Below are 22,299 nucleotides of genomic sequence, written 5' to 3' on the forward strand. Positions count from 1 at the left end.
TGATCGAATGGGTAAAGGGAGCCACGCAAGTATAGGGTGAATTTATCTTCAACAAAGTTAAAAAACAAACACCATAAAATAAGGTGTTTACTAAAGAGTGAATTAGGAGATCAAGCCGAACCAAATCAGCAACAGTGCTGGAAACACATAAAAACAATGGGCAAAGAGGAGGGCAGCTATCCGAAGGAGTCAGAGCTGAAAGGTTAGAAGTTCCGCAGACACGTTCAATAAGCAGAGTACCCTAAAGATGTGCCATGTGAAAGGGTACGATGTGCAGCTTAGTTCTAACTCCAGGATGGTCCATTGGGGGCTGGCAGACCTTCTGCTCTCCCCACCCAGATGGTGGGCACAAGGACCCGCATCTCCACTGCAGATTCTCCATGCCTGCACGTCTTCTGGAGGAATGAGGAGATGTTCACCGACCTGCTTATGCTCCCATCCCTGTGTTTCCTTGCAGGGAAGAAGGATACTGAGGGCAGAGAGCACACTGAGCACAGCAGGCCCATCGCACCAGGACACCAGGCACAGTGAGCCGCCTTTGGATTGAGAGCAGTCAGCTCTTTTCCTTCCTTGAGAATTGCGGAGTGATGACACCTCCATTGGAAAGGTGCTTCTGGGGAGCACACACCTTCTTAGCAAAGGAACGCTGCTGGCCCGTGCAGAGAAGCAGCCAGGCACTGTACTGACTGCAGCTGCTCCTCTGCCGGCCTTTGTGAAGCAGAGACAAACACATTCTTAGAACCTCAAGAAACCTGAAGGGCAGGAACAAGGGGTGGCGGGATGTGGGCTGGGGTGACCAGGGTAAAATGCCTGAACTCAAAACAAAATTCACTGGACATTAGCACAGTGAGACAACACAGCCAGGCAAGGGAAAGCTACCCTCCCCGCCCAGATTCCCAGTCTGGTCCTTGATAGTCAAGTAACCAGAATCATCAGCATCATTGCAGACCCTTTCCCTTTAGGTTAATGTTAGGTATGGCTCGCCATATTTCCTTTACCAGGAAAACATGCAGAATCATCTGACTTAAGTTAATAGAATGAAATATTAAATGGAAAAATATTTGAAGTGAGTGGAAGGAGCAGAGAGAAGGCTCAGTGGGTAAGAATGCTCTTGCCGAGGACCTGAGTTTGTTCCCCAGCACCCCTAAGGGCAGTTCACAACTACCTGTAACTCCAGTTCTGGGGCATCTGGTACCCTCTTTTTGCCCCAGGGGCATCTGCACACTGTACAAACTAACACAAAGACACACATGTAGACACAGTAAAAAAATAAAGAATAAATTAGCAAAGACGCTGACTAGAGTGACATTGGCTAGTGTGGGTGAGCCCTGGCCCCTGTGGTAAAGCTAGCAGCTTCTGGGGAGGAATAATTATAGTATGGTCACACTTATTTTACAAGAATAATCTGGGAGTCTCAAAGTTCAGGATGTAGTAATTCCACCAGTTCCAAAACTATTTCGTTGAGGGCCAACTTTGCCTTGCGTTTGCATGGAGTTCAGACAATATTCATCCTTAGTCAGTTATTGTCCCAAAGCCCGACAGCGATAGAAGCCTGGTATTTCAGATTCAGCCTTGATATCATATACAACTATTCAAAGCCATATTTTATACCTCAAGTGTCTTAACTTAACATCTTTGCCCACAGCTCAAGTTCTTTCCAAGTTGAACTTTTGTACTTTCTTCTTCTTCTTTCTCTTCATTGATGTCTTCTCTTCTTTATCTACCTGCTTGTGCTATGATTATTTTCCCTCCTCTGCCAACTGCTTTCTAATATTTCCAAGAGCATAAAGTGGCTTTCCTTATAGACTTCTGGGTAGCTAATAGAGGTTCTCCTTTTGTGTTCCAGACCAAACTTGCAAGGACCAAGGGTTTAGTTCCATGTTTTCTATGCTGGCTTCCTAGTAGAAGGAACAGGGTGTGTGTGTGTGTGTGTGTGTGTGTGTGTGTGTGTGTGTGTGTGTGTGTGTGTGTGTGTGTGTGTTGTTACAACTACATTCCCACAGGGCAATGAAGAATCACCACATGCAATTATATGCAGTGGAAGGCACACTCATGCAGAGGGCACTGGCTTGGCTAGGGACAAGTGGCCATTCCTTTGAGGGGAGCTGCTGAAATGCATGATTGCATAGCATAGCATAGCAAATCACTTTCTAGGCCCTGTACCTGCCTGTGCCTTTGCTCCTGGCCCATCACTGCATTTCCACCCAACATTCAACTGTACTGACTGATTTGTGAGGTGAGTGTGTTAGCAAAAGGCCCTGTCTAGTGGTCAGTATAATATTGAGGCCTCCGTCAGTATCTGTCAATCTTCACTTACCCACCTACCAAGTGACAGACAATCCAAGGTCCCTCTTTGTGGGTGGACTCTGTTTTGGGTGGTACGACTAAGTGTGTCTACCTATGAGGTTTAGAACTTATAAAGCTTATGGTTCCCAAAATGCATTTGGACTGTACTTTTTATTGGTAATTATCTGAATGAAAGTTGGGTAGTTCTTCCTAACTGCTTTAAACCCCTCACAAGCAGTGTTGCTTCTATACTTTCCCACAGAACCTTGCTAATCCTTGTGCAGGACTGCATATTGCCTGCTTGCTTGCTTGCTGGGCATCAAACTGAAGAAGCACAGTATTAAGTAAAACAAAGTTTTGGGGTGATTTTTGAATCTCTGCTTCAAGAAACTTTCCTTCCATTTCCATTTGCACCTGTGTGTTTATAACACGCAGTCTTCTCACAGACACAGAACTCTTGATTTGTGGGCTCAAAGGGATTCTGGATGAAATCGTTGCCTTCAGCAGGGCTACTCCGCCTTTGTGGCCACAGCATGCCTCCATACCTTCCTAAGGCATAAGCAACTATTGTATTTGCATACTGTTGTATTACCGCTGTTCTTCCTGTTCTTTTCATCCCTATCTTCATTTTACTAAACCTTACAAAAGCTTTAGATAGAATGTGGTGGGTTCCAGCATATCGAGGGAGGAAATGTTATGTATAATCTATACCTATAGACAAAGCAAAAAAAACCAAAAAAAAACAAACAAACAAACAAACAAAAAAAAACCCAACCAAAATACCTGACTGAGAAATATGCTGTATTCAAGTTATAAAGAAAGCATGGTGGGGTGTAGCTATGCAGTGAAAAGCGCTCACAGAGGAATGTCCAAAGAGAAAGTAGGAGTGGGAAGTATGGCCTTGGGAAGGAAGGGTCAGTGTTTACTTCCTGGGGATGGGATGCATAAGGAGGGTTGTTCCAAGAAGCGACTAGGCCCAGAGTAGGTACTCAGCACCTGTCCATTTGTGAGGGAGCAAGTGCACTAAGTCTTCTGCCATAGCTAACAGGGATAGAAAGAGAAGACATGGCTTTTTATTAAAGCAATCAAGTATCTGGTTGGATATTAAAATGACCTTTCCTACAATGAGGGTTGTTTAAAAAAAAAAAACAAAAACAAAAAAACAACTACTCTATTATTTTGGAGGTAGATTATGAAATCTCCTTTCAGAAAGTCACTAAAACCCAACAGGACTTTGTAACAGTCTGCAATTATTTTATTTTAGGTTTTATTTTGTTTTGTTTTTAAGGCAGAATTGTCTGGAAATGACTAACTGACCTTTCCAGGCCCCTTCATATTAAAAATTTTGAGAGTTTTATGAATGACAGCCCTATCTAGTCATTTGTAGTAATCAATATGACTCAAGCCACAGCTGTTTACTTGATTTGCCCCATGGTTCCAAGACCCCAATAAGAAAGGCATATTAATTCTTCTCGCTGATGGAGCATTAACAAAATGCACATGCTACAAATTGAATGCACATCATATTCAACATATAGCAGACAGGCAACTCACCTCAGGACTGGAGCTACAAAGATTTAATATAGGAGCACGGTGAGAACCTTTCTAACCAAGATACTCTGCTTCCTCTCCTAGTGGGTGTCCTACGATGACCACCATTTCCAGTGTAGAAAATAAGGCAAACAAACTTGAATTGCTAATGTAAAAGGCAGTGGACTGCTAAGGAATCCACATTTTAAAAATATTCCAAAGAAGAAGCCAGGGAAAAGCAAAACAAGAGCCAAGTGCTGAGCCAGAATCCCACAGAGAGCCAACCACCTGGCAGCCCAGGAAGCAGCATCAGCCGCCAGTGCTGTTGGCACACAGAACTACTAGAATATTCCACAAGTTACTTGTACTGTTGTTCATCCTTGCTGTTACCAAGAAGTGATAAGAATTCCATTTTACTTGTCAGAAGATAGCTTTTAAAAATATATATATTTTATTAATTTATTCTTATTACATCTCAACTGTTATCCCATCCCTTGTATCCTCCCATTCCTCACCCCCCCCAACCATTTTCCCCTTACTCCCCTCCCCTATGACTGTGACTGAGGAGAAGATAGCTTTAAATGGTCAGCTATGATCAGCCATGGTAATCGATGTCAGTTATGCTTGGCAATCCTTGGCAGCTCCTGACTCCTTAACCTCCCACCAACGTCTTCACTTCTCAAGTCTTCCATCTTGAAAAAACTCCTTCTTGTTATAGTAGCTGCTGATTTTCATTATAGTTAATGGCAGCACAGTGAGGTGCAAAACAGTACTAGCTGTATACCAGACACCATGCTAGTATTTTATACCTATTCCTAACTCCAACGACATTGTGCAGGTGCCCTCGCTTAGGCGTATAAATCAAGGTAAGAAGATGACGGCTTGCTTGCCCCAAAGCCTTGTGATCACTGAGTGGTAGCGCTGATCATCAGTCCCATGTGGTCTGTCTCCAGCATCCTGCTCTTGGTCATGGCCTCCGCCTGCTGGCTTCTGTCCTAATCACACTGCCCGCCTGACTCAAGACCAGTGACTCCCAACCTTCTCAATGCTGTGGCCCTTTAATACAATTCCTCGTGTTGTGCCGACCTCAACCATAAAATTATTTTTGTTGCTACTTCATAACTGTGATTTCGCTACCGTTATGAATTGTAATGTATACAGCAGATATGCAGGGTATCTGATGTGTCACCCCTAAAGGGTCTTCCACCCACAGATTGAGAAACACTGCTCTAGACAAAAGACCTCAGCAACCAGTGCCAACACAGTCCTTAGCTCTCTAAAGGCTGCAGATATGATTTCTGGCTGGTGTTCAAACAAAAATCTGAGGTGGAGATTTTACTTCCTACTTTACACACAGTGACACGGGCTCAGGGTACTAGTGTCTTCCCTGTGGCTTCATATTTAGAACAGAGCAAAGGCCAGGTCTGAGCATACAGCTACCTTCAGTCCCTAATGGTTAACCCTGATTACTGTGTTCATTCCTCACACCTCTTCTCTTCTACACCAGTACCCAAGCGACCCCGCCCTGCTAGATTTGAAGAAGTCACACCTCTACTGGCTTGTTGTGCAAGCTCCCCGGGGGGCCTTTCTTGCAGCTCAAGCATCATGTTACATATGTCTCCTGGCCTAATAGCATCATCATCGTAGCAGCCATTCTGTAGTCTTTCCCTTTCTCTAAGACTTCTCATCTATCGTCCTGCTTGTTGAGAACACAGAGGCCATCCTACATGGAACCCCTGTAAACCTCAAAGCATCTCTGTTCAGGGATGCGTTTCCGTTTTCCCTTTCCCAGTTCCCTGGGTCAGGCTTGCTCTGACTTGGTCTCTTCCTGCCTCCACAGGGACATGGCCTTATGTGTATTCTTTTAGCCTTGCGTTTCCCCGGTCTTCCCCCACAGGGGCGTCTTGCCCCTTGCCTATGGTCTAGTCTAGTTCCTCTGATATCCTCTCTGCTCACACTGAGCAGCTTCTCAGAGGCACACCTCTGTTCTTCCCTCTCTTGAGCTCTTAACCCTTTATTTGTAGTACTTCAAGCTCTCTGTTAAGGCATGCTTCACAATGTGATTGACCATTCTGAGCAGCCATGTCTAGTCACTCTCTTTGTTTGTTTGTTTGTTTTCATTGTTTTTTAGTGGAAACAACACATGTGCAAAACTAAAAAGAAAAGAATTTAGGAGTACAAAAGTACTATGCAAGAAAAAAAAAATGTCTTTCCTTTAGTTACTTCTCCTTAAGTAACCACTGCCTAGTACCTCTTGAGTCCTTTCAGGAAAAGGAGTGTCCTTCATTCATGTTTCTTTCTTGCTCTTTACCCTAAAGGCTCCATATGATCTATCCTTGTCTCTACTTCCTAGTTTTTCAAAAGGAAAGGTATCAAATCCACAGCTCCTTATCAGAATTTACTTGGCTTCCGCTATCATGTTGGCCTGGCTGAGATGCAGGCTGTGTGATAACTTCGGAAACCATGCCCTTCTGCCTTATGTCATTTCTCTAACCCTTTCATGTCTGTACCCAACCACAGTCCCGGTCCACTTTGAAGCCCATCTGTCACTTCATTAGCAGGGAGGATCTCTGTGTTGCCACAGCTCTGCAGTGAGACAAGGTTCTCCTAGGCCGCGTACAGACTGTGCCAGCCCTTCAACTTGATTGCCCTGCCTTTCTCACCTGCTCCTCACTTGCCTGTTTAGCAAAGAACCTGTATTCTCCTAGTTCTAAGAACAAGCTATAAAGTTCCATTTATGACCCCTTTTACCTTTTCAGTTTCTCTGATTGGCTGATCACTCACATACAGATGTTGCCAACTACCCCCTGCCCCCACCTGGTCCTGTCCAGTCTCAGACAAACATTTGTCAGTCTTCTCTGAAGACCCATGCCCATGTCTTCTTCCTGTTTGCTGGACACAATGACCTGCAGTGTGGGCTGTACTCTCACATTTGTTATCTGACTTAAGGATTTGTCAATCTCATTTCCTCCAACAGGTTTTTTTCCCCCTCATTAATTTTCTTTTTTTCTGGTACTGACACCACCAGTGACCAGGCATAAGATACAAGAATCTTTTATCTTGTTTGGGGTCACTTTTCTCAATTACTCACGTTCTCCCACATGTCTTTATGATCCCATACTGTCTGTTACCACCTATTTTCAATGCAAGATGACTCTCCTAATGTCCACATCGCACAACCTCTTCTGCTGGGCACACCCTTCCCTGACCTAGTCTTTGGTCACATGAAAACGGAAACCACTATTTTTACATTGCCACACACAGGCCTTCCAGGTGCTGGCTTCTATGTACTGAGTCTCTTCCCATGTGGATAGGTTCTCCCTTAAGTATGGGTGTTACATGTAATGAAGGAGAATATAGAACTAGCTGGGAGTAATGGTGCATGTCTTTAATCCTAGCGCCCCCTGGATCTCTCTGAGTTCAGGGACAGCCTGCTCTACATAGTGAGTTCTAGGCGAGCCAGGACTATAGCTTTGAGATTCTGCCTCAAAAAATATAGATGTAAATCTAAAATTTTCAGTTCAGTAATGAGCAATTTTGCATAAGTGTTTCCTATGTAATAAGTCTAATATATTTACATTGAAATTTATTTATGAAGTATTTATCTGAAATTCAAATTTAGGTAAATAGTCCTGCATTTTCAATCCTAGTTTTGAACTGCTAAATGATTATATTTTTAATAATGGGCGAGAGACAAGGTAAAAGTGACTGCAGAATGAAATGTGAATACTAGATTTTGAGCAACTTTCTTTCTTCTTCTGACCAGTGAACACATCAACTGTATAGAGCTCAGTACACCAGGGAAAGAGTAATTCTGACTTCACACTCACAGTGAGTATTCCAGTGCCACGCTGATGCTAGGGAGCACACTGGTCTATCACCTGTCCTCTGTGCCTTTACTCAGTTCTGAGGCTTTTAATGAACAAAAATTCCATTATTTTCATTAAGGACAGAGCCATTGAAATCATTGAAAATGGTAGTAAGAAAAAGCATACACTTATAAAAGGCTAGAAATCAGATAGTTAAAAAAAAACATTGAAAATGCTACGAAAATTACAAATGTTGCACACATATATGTACTGAATTGATTTGGAGGAAAAATGATTGAGAAGGACAAAGCAAATCATGTAATTTGTGCAAAGTGCTGTACTTATGTAATTGAAAATAATCAGCATGGGATGGGAGAAAATGATGGGAAAAAATGAGGGAGGAAGTGTTTCAGAGCATAGCTGGGAGAATAGCACCAAAACTAGTAGCCCCATGCTAGCTTTGAAGGGGGTAGGAATCTGCTGAGGATTTAAAGGAATGAATGGGCCAAAGGCAACACTTCCAACTGAAAGTGCTATTTGGGAGGCAGGATGGTCATGTACTCAGCCTATGTGGGAAAGCACTGAGCTTACATCTTCTGAGTAGGTGCCTAATGGTAAATTCTGCAAGCCAGTGTACTCTGGTAGACACATGGCATGAAGATTTCTTGAGTTAAAAAAAAAAAAAAACAGACGATCCTAGTTTCCAGGCCTTATGTATGCATTCAGGCCATTACCTGGTAGAAATTATTTCAGGATGCAAATATGTGGGCTATATCCCACTGCACAGTAGGGGTGGTGGTTCTTCAAACTTCTTCCTTCCCTTCTTCTCAGATCACTCAACCTACCTCTTGTATGACATTGTAAGGAGAACACATTTTTTTTTTTATTTCTCCTTTATATTTCATTGAGCCACGACTACTTGTCTATCATAAATATCTACTACATGCATAAATAAATTTGGTTACTTGGAAGTGAAATTCTTCATGTTGCACTTTGCAAAGAATACTTAGTAAAGAATTAACAGGAAGCTTCAGGAGAATAACTCAACAAACGCTTCCTCAACTTGGGATGATTGTACAGTTCACTGCTGGTCCCAAATAAGGAGCAAGTGGCCTAAAGTAATTCTTTTTTTCTGGATCAACGGCTGACTGTGCATTATTGAATGGTAACATACAATATATTGCTTGAAACAACTTTTAAGGGAACTTAAATAAACAAATTTTAATAGGGAACTCATAATGTGACTAGACCTTCAAGTGAGCTTAGGTGCATGTGTGAGATGCCAACTAAAAATTTAGTATCTCTAACAGATTTTAGCTTTTCTTGCTAGCAAAAAAAAAAAAAAAAAAAAAAATTGATTCCTATTACCTTTAAATGGTTTTACTAACAGTTTTCAACATTAAAAAAAAATCTAGGGGGTGAAGTGTGGGCCAATCTTACAGTAATCTTGGTAAGCCCAAACACGCGCTAAAATATGACATCGCAAATGCAGTTTAAAATGATGAACAGGACTGGGCATTAGCACTCATTTGTAATTCTAGCAACCAGGAAGCTGAGGAAGGCTTCCTGACTTCCAAGTTAGCTTGACCTACAATATACAATAGTGAAACCAGGTCTCAAAACAAAACAAAACAAAACAAAACAAAAAAACAAAAAAACAAAATTTGAGAAGTGGGTTAGCCAAAACTAAGGCTATAGGAAGAAGCCTTATGGAAGTCCACTAGTTTGTAAGATAATTAAAACACGATGGCTATATTTGTATGAACATGTGCATGTGTGTGTATGTGTATGCGTGTGCGTGTGTTTGAATAAAAGTCCCCTACATGAGCGTTCTGCTCACAGAAGACATAGGTTTTAAAAGAAAATCTCAGTGCCAGTCACAGGATACCTCCCTACTTGTTATTGGTCAAGGAGACCCCATGGACACCTAAAATAATACAAATTATTGCTGTTCCTCTTGGTTGCCCACTATAAGGATGTGGTAAAACCCTATTGCTAAAGGTACCATTTTCTTTGGATGCAGGACATAATGAAATTAGCTTCAATTGGGCAGGAAATTCTCTCTCTGATGGCTTATTTACGTATTTCCAGAAGGGTCTGGAGAGGTTCCTGTGGGGAAAACGACATCAGTGGTCTTACCTAGTACAGGACCCTGTATTCTACTGTTGCCTATCAGGCAACATGGGTCTGCTGGTGCAACAGTGGCGTAATGGTTAGGATTGGATAAAAGGCCCACACCACAGGGAGGATTTCACGTCTGCTATTATAAAGCTGATCAAAAGCACATGTTTACGGAAGGTGTTAGGGCCTTAGAGAGAACCTATTATTGTTGTTTTACTAAATGATCATGTTGTCAAACTGCTTTCTAAATATTAATGCTTGTAACCATTACTTTGTCTTGCTCTCAACTATGATCAAGGAAACTTTTCTGAGGAAAGGGGAGTGGGTTGCCATTGATACGAAGACTCACAACAGTTCAGTGTGCCAAGCTGTGGATGAACAATATATACCAATCTCCATGCCTATCTAAGGCTCAGCAACATGGCAGAGGAGAGGCTAAAAAACTGTAAGAACTGATGGAGAGGAGGGCTCTGAAAGGCTGACTTCTGGATATGACAGACTTGGCACACATCGATTCACAGCAGCTGTCTTCACCAGCAGAAGACCTGCTTAAGATCAAACCAGCCAAAATCCCAGCATGCATCGGGGAGGACTCGCTGAGGCTCCACACTTGGTAGATGAGCTACTGAAATTTGACGGCAGCTGACTTAGTGATAGCCATTCTTCTTTGAGGATGTGGCTGTTGGTAGGTTAGCCATGCCCCGGTGGAGGGCCCATACCCACGAGCATATGGGCAGAACTAACTGGGACAGATATAAAAAAGAACATTCTACAGTTGTATGAAAGTTTCAGCGAACAAATCAAAATATAATTTAATACCAAAAATATATCTTAATTAAAAAAACACTTTGGTGGGTTGGACACAAACAGCAATGACAAAACCCAAAAGCAAACAAAATTTAAATACCAGATATATTACTGGGGATGCAGAACAGCATTAAGGTAATGAAAATACAGTAGAAAAGGGGGAATAGTTAAATTCTGGGAGAATAATAGAGGTAACTAACCCAGACGTTGTGGCAGGGGGGATTGTGAGTCATACAGAAGTAATGTTTAGGCTGAAAACTAAGGAAAGACCAACTAAGCACATTGAGTGTTAGGTGGCGGGATAGTTTGTAGGTATAAATGATAAAAATATAAGGTAATGATAAGGCCAAACACCAGTGGGTCCTCCGTGCTTTACTTTGGTGAAGGGTACAGCTGCGGTGTGTGCCAGGAAGCCAAAACAGCACATGGTTGAACTGGTCAAGAGAAGCTGTTATGCCTCAGGGAACCCTACTGAGCTCCTGAAGAGGCTTACAGACAGAAGATCTGCTGAGAAGTAGGTTCTGAAAAGCTCAGCCAAACTGACTTAAGGCAACATCAAGTATAGGAAGACAACTGAAAACCTCTGCTAGGAAGAGGGCTTGATTGTGTTGCCCAGTGCCCTGTCGTTTTTATGTTCATTATTTGGGGTTTTATAAGGTCATTTTTGTGCACATATATGACATGCATTGAATATATCTCCCCCACGGGCCACTTCTCTCTTTCTCCTCCTTCTCACTTGTTCCCTTTGTCCCTCAGACAGATTTGCTTCTACCTTCATGTCATCAGTACCTACATGACTTTATGTAATTATACTGCCCAGGACTCTGGGATTATTTTCTTTTCCTTTGTATCTTTTCTTACCACTGTGGTTATGTTTTTTCTTCTCTGAGGTGCCTCTGACCTCCTTGACACATAAGTATTGCCACCCTTCCAGCCCTGGTCCTCAGCTTTTCTTTATCCGTATTCTTTAAGCACTGACCTCAACCTACCTGCTGGCTTTAAATAGCATCTTGGCACAAATCCCAAGTGCGTATCACCAGCCAGGATATTTGTTTGCTCTTCAGGCTCATGTACTTAGCTTCCTATTCAACCCTCCATTTAGACACTTAATAGGTCCTTCAAAATGAACTCTGGGCTCTCCTTTCAAAATTACACATAATGTTTTCCTAGTATTAGTGATGGCAACTCCATCCTTCCTATGCATAGCCTCTAAAATATTTTTCATATCAATGTATGATCAAACCCTTGGACTCAAAATATGTCTCCCCCTCCCCAAATACTGCTATTTTCCATCCAGTCAGAGCCACAATCATCTTGAACCTAGATCCTTCTAAGAGGCAAGCCATAATAACAGATTACTGTTGTAATAGATCATTGTAATGGATGTCCTGGCTTCTGCTCTGGTTCCCTATAGGTTTACACCTGACACTGAAGTTATGGTTTATCTTTGGAAATATTAGGTCATGTTGCTCTGAATACCTCTCCATGGCTTTCCTCTTCCTTCAAAGTCAAGGTCAATTTCTTTAAGATGACCTACAATGCAACGGACTCCTCCTCACCTTACTTATGGAGTTTTAACTAACACGACTACTCTTCTTCTAACTTGGCCGTGTGTCACCTTGCCTTCTTATGTTGCTCTGGAGCCCGCAAGCAAGTTCTCACCTCAGATTCTTCGCCTCTAGGCAGTGCACTGACCTGAATGTTCACCCCCTGCCCAGCTACCCCAGACCTGTGCTGCCTTGGTTACATGGTCGTTTCTGGAATGCAACTTTATTACAGAGTCTTTCTCGGAATACTTTATTCAAAAGAGCAGCCTTCCCTCAAAAACTTGCCCAAGGTCCTCACCCTACTTTATTTCTCTTCATAACATGCTCCATCATTGCCAGGTACTTGGTGCATTTTCTGCCATCTCTATTTATACCACTCCTCTTCACTAAAACTGCGGTCTTTATGGAGCCTATAATGTATTGTGCTTAGGGCAGATTTTCCACTCAGCACAACATATCTTAGCACATGGTAAGGACTCATAAGTAAGTGTTGAGTGAATGGATGGAAGTGCTTGAGTAGAAACAGAGATGAGCCAGTGATTTGTTTCAGCACAGAAGAGACAGGAAAGAGTGCTTTGCTCGACAGAGAAGGAAACAGGAGGTGAAGAAGACAGAGCCGTGTCCAGGTTTCTGGCCCAGACCACTGACTTAATGGTCAACTGTCTACTAAAACTGAGAGAAGGCATGGGCTAGAGACAGGGTCAGAGAAGGATGAATTGAATTTTGAAGTTGGGACTAAGATTATTTGGAGATGATCAACCAAAGATGTCTCTGAGGCAGCTGGAACCATCAATTCCATTCACGAAAACACTGATTTCTTCAACCTCCTCCTCTATATTTACTTATTTTTATTTTATATGGATGAGTATTTGCCTGCATGTATGTCTGTGCACCATATGCATACAGTGCCCGCTGAGGCCACAAGATGGCGTTGGATGTCCTAGAACTGAAGTTGGAGGTGGTTGTGAGCCATCATATACATGCTGGGAACTGAACCCAGGTCCTCTGGAAGAGTAGCTAGCACTCTTAACCACTGAGCCATTTCTGCCAGCCTGCAAGCACTCGTTTCTATAGGGGGAGAAAAACTGGTGTGGAAGGGTGCTGGAGAGATCAGAGCACAGAACTCCTCCAGTGCAATCACCAACCCAGTGATCCCTCAGGAGCTTCCAGCTGGTCAGCCAGTCCCATTCTCCAAGCCTCCAAGGAGTCTCATTGTCAGAATGCAACCATTTTTCATTGCCAGAATGCAACCATTTCTCAGTCTGACTCTGGGGGTCCCTGCTTGCCATTCAGAACCTACTATATTTTACTGCACCTCCTGACATTGTTACACAACATTTATTGAAAGCACATTTGATGGTAATGAAGTTTCTATTAACTATGATTAAATCTCATAAAGCACCTGAAGATAATTTAAGATGTGCAGAAGCAGAAAATGAAACATTCGGTTTAGTACATTAGGAAACGTAATTGATTAAATTATCTCATTTACAATAAGTGCTTTCATGAGCTATGCAGTGCACACATTTTCCCCAGTTTGTCATTATGATTTGCCAACACATAGCTTAAGACTTTGCTTTCTTTTTGTATTTCTCTGAAACTCAAAGATAGCTCTTTTGCCTGTCTGTTCTGGAGAACTGTGTTGAACACTCCTTCTGAGTGTTATAGTCTACCCACCAGGACTTGTGGAAGCTGATGTGTACTGCTATATATAGGAACAGGTTGTTTCTCAATTATCTTCATAATTGACTTTGATTTTGCATCAGCAGTGATTCATGTGGTCCTAAACTCAGCCCCACCTTCACTGAATGCCTGGCCTGAATTTGGGTAATGCCCTTCTAACCATGCAGCTCACAGAACCCTGACTGGATCCCTCTGGGAGCCTTTTGCAATCACATTGATTCTGGTACGGTTTTATTTTTAGGGAAATCACAAATTAAAACAGTTTAAGCGATTCTGTTGCAGTATCCAGCAATTAAGCATGGTGCTTAGGAGCGAGAACCCCAAGCAAAACTGAATTCAGGAGTCCCTACAGACGAAAAACAGCTTCTGTGGGCTTTCTGGCTGAAAGTACAGATGTAACCAAATTAGAAAGGCACAAGACTCACAAACCACAAACTAAGCATGAAATTAATCTTTAAAACACATACACACACATGCATTTCTAAATAATCCGCATGTTGGTTATCACATAGACACCCATGATCTTGTCATAGTCTACACAAAACCAGGGGATGCCATGCACATGAGACTAAAAGCAAGACAAGCATACACTTATCTCAGTTATCACCGTGAGAATCAGGATGCAGACATGGGCTGCACGTTGAAAGACAAGTTTCTGTTCCCTTCTACATGTGCTCTCATGCCAGTGTGTACACACACACACACACACACACACACACACACACAACTATTGAGTTCCTCCCAACTCACTCTTACAAAGCAAGCATACATGAAAACAGAAGTCGGCTAACTTGGTACCAATGGTGCCTTTACAAGCAGCTGGTGGCAGCTGATAGAGACACTGAGGAAGTTTTTTTATTTTACAGAATTCTCAGATGACAAGCTGATGGCCTCTCTGTACTGCTGGCTGCCCACAGAATTAATAGTGGGACAAAAACAAAATGTCTGGATTTTGCTCTAATGTCTCCTTGATGCCCACCCCTGGGTACATATTTCATGTATCCTCTAAGGTCTTGGCTTTTCTCAAAGAAGTTAGCTAATGAAAGCTGTTAACTCTAAGAGCTTTGAATTCTAATGTTGGAGATTTAAATGATCAAAAGTCACACATCTTGTATTAAATGAGAGAAACTAGATGCAGACTGGTTTCCCAAGATTTATATTCCAAAGCAGCTGGACAGCTGTCTACTTCTTCTGTTCATGCCAGCTGTATGGCTCTTTCCTCAGAGCTTATGACCCTTTAGTATATTTTATGTATCTCTAAATGCATGTAATTTCTTAGACACAATGACATGGGAATCCTAGGAGTACCCACCATCATGGATTCTAATTCCCTTGTTTTTTCCTAAGTAGGATATGCTTATTAAGTCCCCATCATATTCTGTATTTCTGATCTGTTTGGTCTCCCATCCACAAAATGCCAAGGTTCTCAACCTGGGTGCATAATGGAATCACTTGAGGAGTTCTGCAAGATAAAGATTTCTGCGTTCCAAGCCCTGCCCCTCTGCTCCCAGATTCGATTTTCCAGGTACAGCCTGAGAGTGTAAAATGTAAAAGGCCTCCAGGTTATCACGAGGGCAGTCACAGCTGAGAACCACATGATCAAATAGCCATCTGCCAACCATTTAAAAGCCATGTTGCATTCTCTATATCCCCTGGATGCAAAACAGAAATAATGCAAAGGCCTCTTCAGGATGCAAGCTTACAGCTAGGGAACTGAAGCCAACACCAGCACTACCATTCAGCTTGGACTTATTTCACTGTGGAGGGCTGGCTCCTAATTTACATAGTTACCATGGATGCCACAGCAGGTGAGAGTCTGGGCTTACATTCTCCAGGACTCTTCCTTGTTCCCTGCCTTTTTCTGGAAGGGCTAGGAGCCAGGCGTGTGCCCACAAGGCTGCTTTCCATGCAAGTGTGTACTGACAAATATTTATTAATTTTAATGCTATAAATCTCTCCAGAAATAAGAAGCCTAGATGGCATTTGCAGAGAAATGGACTCATAGGCAGAAAGAATCAAGAAGAGAGATTTACTTTTGCTTTGAGGGAGGGGAAGGGTGTGCATATTTCTTTTTGATTTAAACCTCTGATATGCGACTCCAAACTCAATGAGGAGAGGCCCCGAAAGCCCTGGATCTGTCAGAGGACTTCAGTTCTGCTTGGCTCTTGAACAAATACAACAGCAAGGCAGCAAATATGAGAATAAATTATATTCACAAGAGGAAAAATAACTTACTTTGGGGTTTTATTTCATGAAGAGGTTTTTTATCTAAAAGAAAGAAAGAGAAAGAGAAAGTTGCATTTAATCAATTTACATGGAGCAGATATATTCCCTGTATTACTTTGTATGGACCTCTATAAATGATACATTTTCTCCAATTTGCAGGCACTATGGATTGTGGGTCCCACAATTTCTTTTTGCATTCTAATTTTTTACTTGCCTCTTTTTGAGATATTTTCCATATAATGATTATTTTATTTAAAAATATTTTTCTCTCCAGTTTGCTAGCATATTTTTTTCTCCGTCGCTTCTGCTAGATTCTTATCTGCATGATAAGTGCGGGAGCTTGCTGCCTGCTCCTTTTAATGTCCAGTGAGCAGCCAGCTCAGGTAAGAGATGCCATTTCACTATACATGAAGACAGAAAAATGAGCCAGGGAATAAATATTTAAAGGGATCCCGCATTGGTTTGCAGTAATCATGATCTAGGTGTGAACTCCCAAACTGCCTGTTCAGCTGTTCCCTGGGGCTATGATTATGGTGTTGTGAGCATTTTGGGTTTGGTTTTTTGTTTTCTATCTCTCTAATCTGTTTAAATGTGTGCTGTCTCTCTCGGTGAAGGGCAAAGGGATGACTGTATATGCAGCAAGCTAGTGAGATGTGGCAATTTCTGGATGACCAATCATGATGCTGGGAACCAACACCACTCTATAGAGTCTACTGCACTCACAGGGGTGGGGGGGTGGGGCAGGGGAGGAGGGGAAGGGAGAGGGGGTGTCTGGCCCTTTCATAGTAAGCTTCCAGGCTCTGAGGTACCACTGTGAGACTACAGAGGTCAAGGTCATTGGTGGTCACTTACAGAGTCACCGCTGTGAGAGGTTACACCTGCCCGAGACTTCATCTCTGTGAGCTTGAAGATGAGCCACGCAGTGTGAAGTTCCCATTGAGAAGTATGGTATTTACAGCATCAAACCCAGCATGCCATGCACGTTAGAACTTCATAAATATTATTTGACTGACAACGCAGTAACCCTCCCAGGCAGATAGGCTGCTGTGGTCAAAATTTGCCCAGTATTTTCTCCTAACTAAACCCACTTTTGAATTTTATATTGATCTTGACAGAGAGTTCTTAAAGTACATAAATGCTGTGTGCTTTATGTGTTTAGCTATCTGACATGTTATGGAAGTAGATTTTACAAGCTAGTTGCAAACCACTCCTGTATATGGATCATTTAATAGTAGGGGAGAAGGAGACAGCAGCAGGTACTGTCTTCAAAACGAACACTTTCTGGGAAGACAATATATTATTTATATTGACATGCTTATGCGGGATTTTCATTCAAGTTCCTGAGAACACTTGCACGCCCTCATTGCACAGACTTAACACATTTCTCTGGGAGAAGGTGGCAGCTAGGGAAGGCCAGATGCTACTGCTTTCAAGAATTAGAAGGAAAGAGAGAGAGAGAGAGAGAGAGAGAGAGAGAGAGAGAGAGAGAGAGAGAGAGAGAAGAAGAAGAAGGAGGAGGAGGAAGAGGAGGAGGAGGAGGAGGAGGAGGAGGAGGAGAAGGGAGGGAGGGAGAAAAGGAGGGAAAGAGGGTGGGAGGGAGGGAGAGAGAGAGAGAACAAGAGAGAGAGAGAGAGAGAGCGAATTAGAAGGCAACGACTTCAGTGGGTTCAGCTCAAGTTTTGCTTACTTCGTGGCATATGAAAGCTTTCTGCAGAGGCTGCTTACTTCGTGGCATATGAAAGCTTTCCGCAGAGGCTGGCAGGCCAGTGCTAGCATGTCTGAAAGTGAAGCATTGTTAGAGCCACAAGAGGAGATGGGAGGCACCTGTTTAGAATGTTTTTTTTTTCCTTAACCATGGGCATGGGGATTAAACCAAGGAACAAATGAAACAGGTGAGATACAAGATGGAGCCTCAGAAAAACTCATCGAATATAATCATGCTGTGAGAAAAATGTTGGGAATAGCTCTGAAATTAGAGTGAATGTGGCTGAGAAGCCAGGGGTTAAGGTCTGGAAACAGAGACACTGCCACAAGTACATACAAGTCAGGAACCCTGCTTTGATCTCCAAGCCAGCTCAGGTGCCAAGGCAGTAGGTACAAATAAGGCAGCCTGAGGGCTCAACTAGACTTGGTCTCTTAGGGTTCTATATTCTGTCTGTGTGATTTCAGTGCAGGCATTGGAATGGCCTCAAAGTTTGGTACTCAAGTTTGAGTGAGAGAGAGAGGATATATACAGGATCACAAAGAACAGGGTTGGCATAGGTTTAGCTTAATAACTACAATAAATGGTGACCAATGAAGTAATTTCAGCATACAATGATGGTTATGAACCCATTAGTTTCTTTGTGCTACTGCCTGGAGACAGTCATAGTGCCAGGTCTGGAATTTCACTGATTGTGTGTGTGTGTGTGGGGGGGGGGGTACTTGAATGACAGTTAAACTAGTGTCTTCACTACAGTGAAACCAAACTGAGTCAGAGCTTAGTTTCTTATTATGCAGAAGAAGAATGGGATGCAGAAATCCTCTGGGGACTCTTTGCTTCCATCAAGCCATTGTTAGTCTTAAGAAGGCCAACCGATGATATGGGGACAAAAGCCGTTCATAATGGTTTCCTGCTGCAGTCTCTAAATGCCTCAAAAGATCTGTGTTCTACCAGCCAGCATGCCTTCCTTATCAATGGGCATCTTGTAGAAAAAGCCGGAAAGCTCTGGAGCCCAAATACATTAGTCTCCTGGCATTAGCATCAAAATTGGGTTCTGCTGTATTTTGCAAAATAAGAATACCTTGAAAGGAAGCTGCCACAGCACAGCATTTTCCTCAAGAAACCATTGAATCTGATATAGGCCCTTTGCACGCACTAGGGAAGGCCATCTACCGACCTCTCCAACTCTGAATGCTTGGCCCACTCCACACCGTTGTTTTATTCTGTTTGCATAATCATTCTCTCACAAAGCTCAAGGCCATGAAACAACTTGGCCTTGGTCAAGCAAATCCTCTCCACTTTAATTTCCCTCTCTCCAAAGGCCGTATTCAAATGCTCCCCTCCCCCAGTAAATTAATCCATTAGGGCCATGGTTCTTAATGTTGACTGCACCTTAGAATCACCTGGGGAGCTTTTAAAATAAACACCCACGCCTGGGCCCCACTCCAAGAGGTCCTGATTAATTGAGGTTTGTGTTTTTGTGATTACTACTACTGCCTGGCAAGAAATCAGGGAGCGAGTGTGGTCAACTCCTGTTAGTCTCTCCTTCCCTAAGGGGCTGTGAGGTGGCAGCACACAGACATGTCTGGGAAAGTTGGTTTTCTAGTTGACAGGCATTGAAATAGTGCAGTTTGGAGGCAGTAGCAGCTAAGCAGTGGTTTGGGGAAATCACAGCCACTTCCCAAGGTCTGCCTTAAGCACTTGGAAGGCAAAAGGATGGACGACAATTCGTGATGAGTACTTGTAACTCTGCCTCATTTAGAAGGGTATCACAGACAATCATGTTTCCCTTCACTTGCTAAGCAGCCTAGACAGGTACAAAATGAAATAAGATTCACCACAGAGAATAAAGATTGTTAATGTTAAGTCAGATAGGTTTTTCTTTCATTATATATATATATATATATATATATATATATATATATATATATATATATTATGTGATAATATATTATATATACATTATATATATGTGTGTATATATGTATAAATATGTATACTTATAATATGTGGTAGCATGAAAGTATAGGATATTGCCAACCATTTTATTTTCCCATAGAAAAGTCATAGCTTATTGCTGTGATTTCTGCCTTTGTCATTACTTACATTACTGCTTTGTGACTCCCACCCCCCCACCCCCAACCAGTATATGTTTGTGTAAAGGTGTATATCTTCATGAGAGAGGGGGATGGGGGATGGGAAGTGGGAATGGGAGAGAGAGAGAGAACACATTTTAATTTTGATGATGATTCATTCTCTTTTGCTTACTTTAATTTTTGCTTCTTTTTCTCTCATTCAGTTTCCCACAGCATGTCTATGGAATCCACTGTTCCTGAGAGCTATTTATAAAGCTATGCACTGGCACCTAGCCCCTACTGGACACCAAATGTGGCTGACTTGATACAACCCATGTGCTGGGGACTTGAGCGAGCAGGCCTGTGGTGGTAGCACACTTGGGCAGATGAACTCCATCTCCAAACCTGCAATTCTTCAGATGCTGGGGACTGGGATTCTATGGCACCTGTGCCCCTAGGTTTCAAACACTGAATAGATGTGTTTGCCCCAGTGTCTGGTGGCCTCTGAGATTTACAGGTATACAATGGACAGGTCAGCAGCTCTTTCCCCAGACTACAATCCAAGCATGTCACTACAGTCAACACTTAACCTTCTTTTATTTCATTTTGTTTTCCAACAACCATCTCCATTTCCTACTCTGTAGGCTGTATTATTTGAAACCTTTTCTGTCCCCAAAATATGAATATTAACTCTTTCATTGTAAATTACACATTTTTCAAACTCACATTGTTCAGATGACCAAAATGTAAAATAATCTATTTTTTTTTTTTTTTTTTTTTTGCCCATACTCTTGCTGTTGCCTTATTTGTTACAACAATTCTTACCCTCAGTAGGCGATATTTAATCCTGATCCTCTGCTGCCTCAGACCACAGTCAACTGCTCTGCCTTCAAGGTCCCACCACAATAAATATGAGTTCGTTTCTAGAAATCCTCCACTAAACTCATGTGACTGTAGGATAAATCTATTAACTCTCTAGCTCCATTTTAAGCTTTGGTTCATGGCACTGCCTGTCTTTAGCACAATCCTTCTCAGGACAGTCCCCAGAAAAGCCTCCTGCCTTAGAAATGCAGATCATGACGTCTCTGGTGATTACTTCATTAGCGCGCTTCCTCAGTTTGGACAGTTTGTTTTACTTTATGGTCATTAAAACACAGAAAAAGATTTTTAGAAACCTAATGATGTTATATGTTTCGATTTTATACATTTTAGACTCTTGTCCCCTTGTCATTTACAGGTCTCTAGAATGCATCATGCTAGACAGTGATGTGTCTACTGAGTCTATGTGGCATTGCAATGGTAGAGTCACAGCAAGAATAACACGGAGAAGGGCTGAGGAGATGACTCAGGAGGCGACTCAGGACCCCAAATGACGAGTGTTGAGCACCTACGTTTGGATCCCAGCACCACATATATGCCGGGTGGGCATGGCAGCCCATCTGCAGTCTCTGCATGTGGGAGGGGAGCCCTGGAGCAAGCTGGATAGATAGATGACCAAATGGAGGCACTTCTGGTTTAAGTGAGAGACCCTGCCTCAATAAATGAATTGAGGAGTGACCCAGGAAGATACATGATTTAATCTTGCGCCTACACATACATACACACACAATCATATACACACACAAGCAAATCATGAACACACAAATGCAAAGCAAAAAGTCACTCACAGGGGCTGATTAAAAGTTGCTTTATTATTTTCAGATGGGGGAAAAAGAGGCTAGAGTTACTGATCATCAGTGTGTCTCATTTACTCATGTATTACCGCTTTCCTTATAGCTAGAGATAATTATCAGCCAGTTTTATGCCCTCTAAATGCCGCCCAAGGCTATAGGAAGTAGCAGGGCCTTTCTGATAGATATTGCTAGCACTGAAGATAATTAGAAAAATAGGATGCCTGTTTTACATTGGCCACACCATAGTGCCTGACTGTCAGGAAGACACTGACTTGACAGGTGAGGATGCTGGTCTCCGGTGTTCAAACACACAGAAATACAGCTGCCAATGTTTGTGTGTGCTCTACACCTAACAAACAAAATGGAGAATTGAAGAGTGGGGGGATAGAGGTGTGTGTGTGTGTGTGTGTGTGTGTGTGTGTGTGTGTCTTAGGCCGTCATTGTGCTTTCCTGATAAGTCATGAGTGGGGGGGGGGCAGTTACCCAGGGAAGGTCACATATTCACCCTACCACAAGATGGGTCAAAGGCTCCTTTTCTCACTCCCAACTCCCACCAGCTTCCCAGGCCAGCGGCATCATGAGACCCACTGCCCCTTTGAAAGACCACATGTACATGTCCAGTGTATACACACAACAAGAACAAAAAGCACCCAGGATCCTCCAGATGATTTCCCTTAGAGAAGCACTGACTTCCCAGAGAAATCTGGTCAATTATTGGGGACAAGTGGCCAAAAACCCACCTGAGGGACCACTGCACATCAGCAAGTGAACAACAGTTCCATTGATATCTTCCACCTAAGAATTATCCATGATCCCATGATGCTAATTAGGTGAAGACAG

General features: G+C 42.6%; 1 protein-coding gene across 6 annotated transcripts in view; it reads right to left on the reverse strand.

The window, feature by feature from the left end:
* Unc5d (unc-5 netrin receptor D) overlaps window positions 1-22,299 on the reverse strand; it is a 540,796-nt gene that overhangs the window by 72,572 nt on the left and 445,925 nt on the right. For 4 of the 6 annotated variants that reach the window (XM_051169516.1, XM_051169514.1, XM_051169513.1 and 1 more), the window contains one exon: window positions 16,019-16,051. The exons of the other annotated variants lie outside the window; for them this stretch is intronic. In XM_051169516.1, coding sequence (XP_051025473.1) covers window positions 16,019-16,051 — 33 coding nt within the window. The remainder of the gene's footprint in view (window positions 1-16,018; window positions 16,052-22,299) is intronic. 6 annotated transcript variants of the gene reach the window in all.

The sequence above is a fragment of the Acomys russatus genome, chromosome 27 (assembly GCF_903995435.1).
Source record: "Acomys russatus chromosome 27, mAcoRus1.1, whole genome shotgun sequence".
Classification (NCBI taxonomy): Eukaryota; Metazoa; Chordata; class Mammalia; order Rodentia; family Muridae; genus Acomys; species Acomys russatus.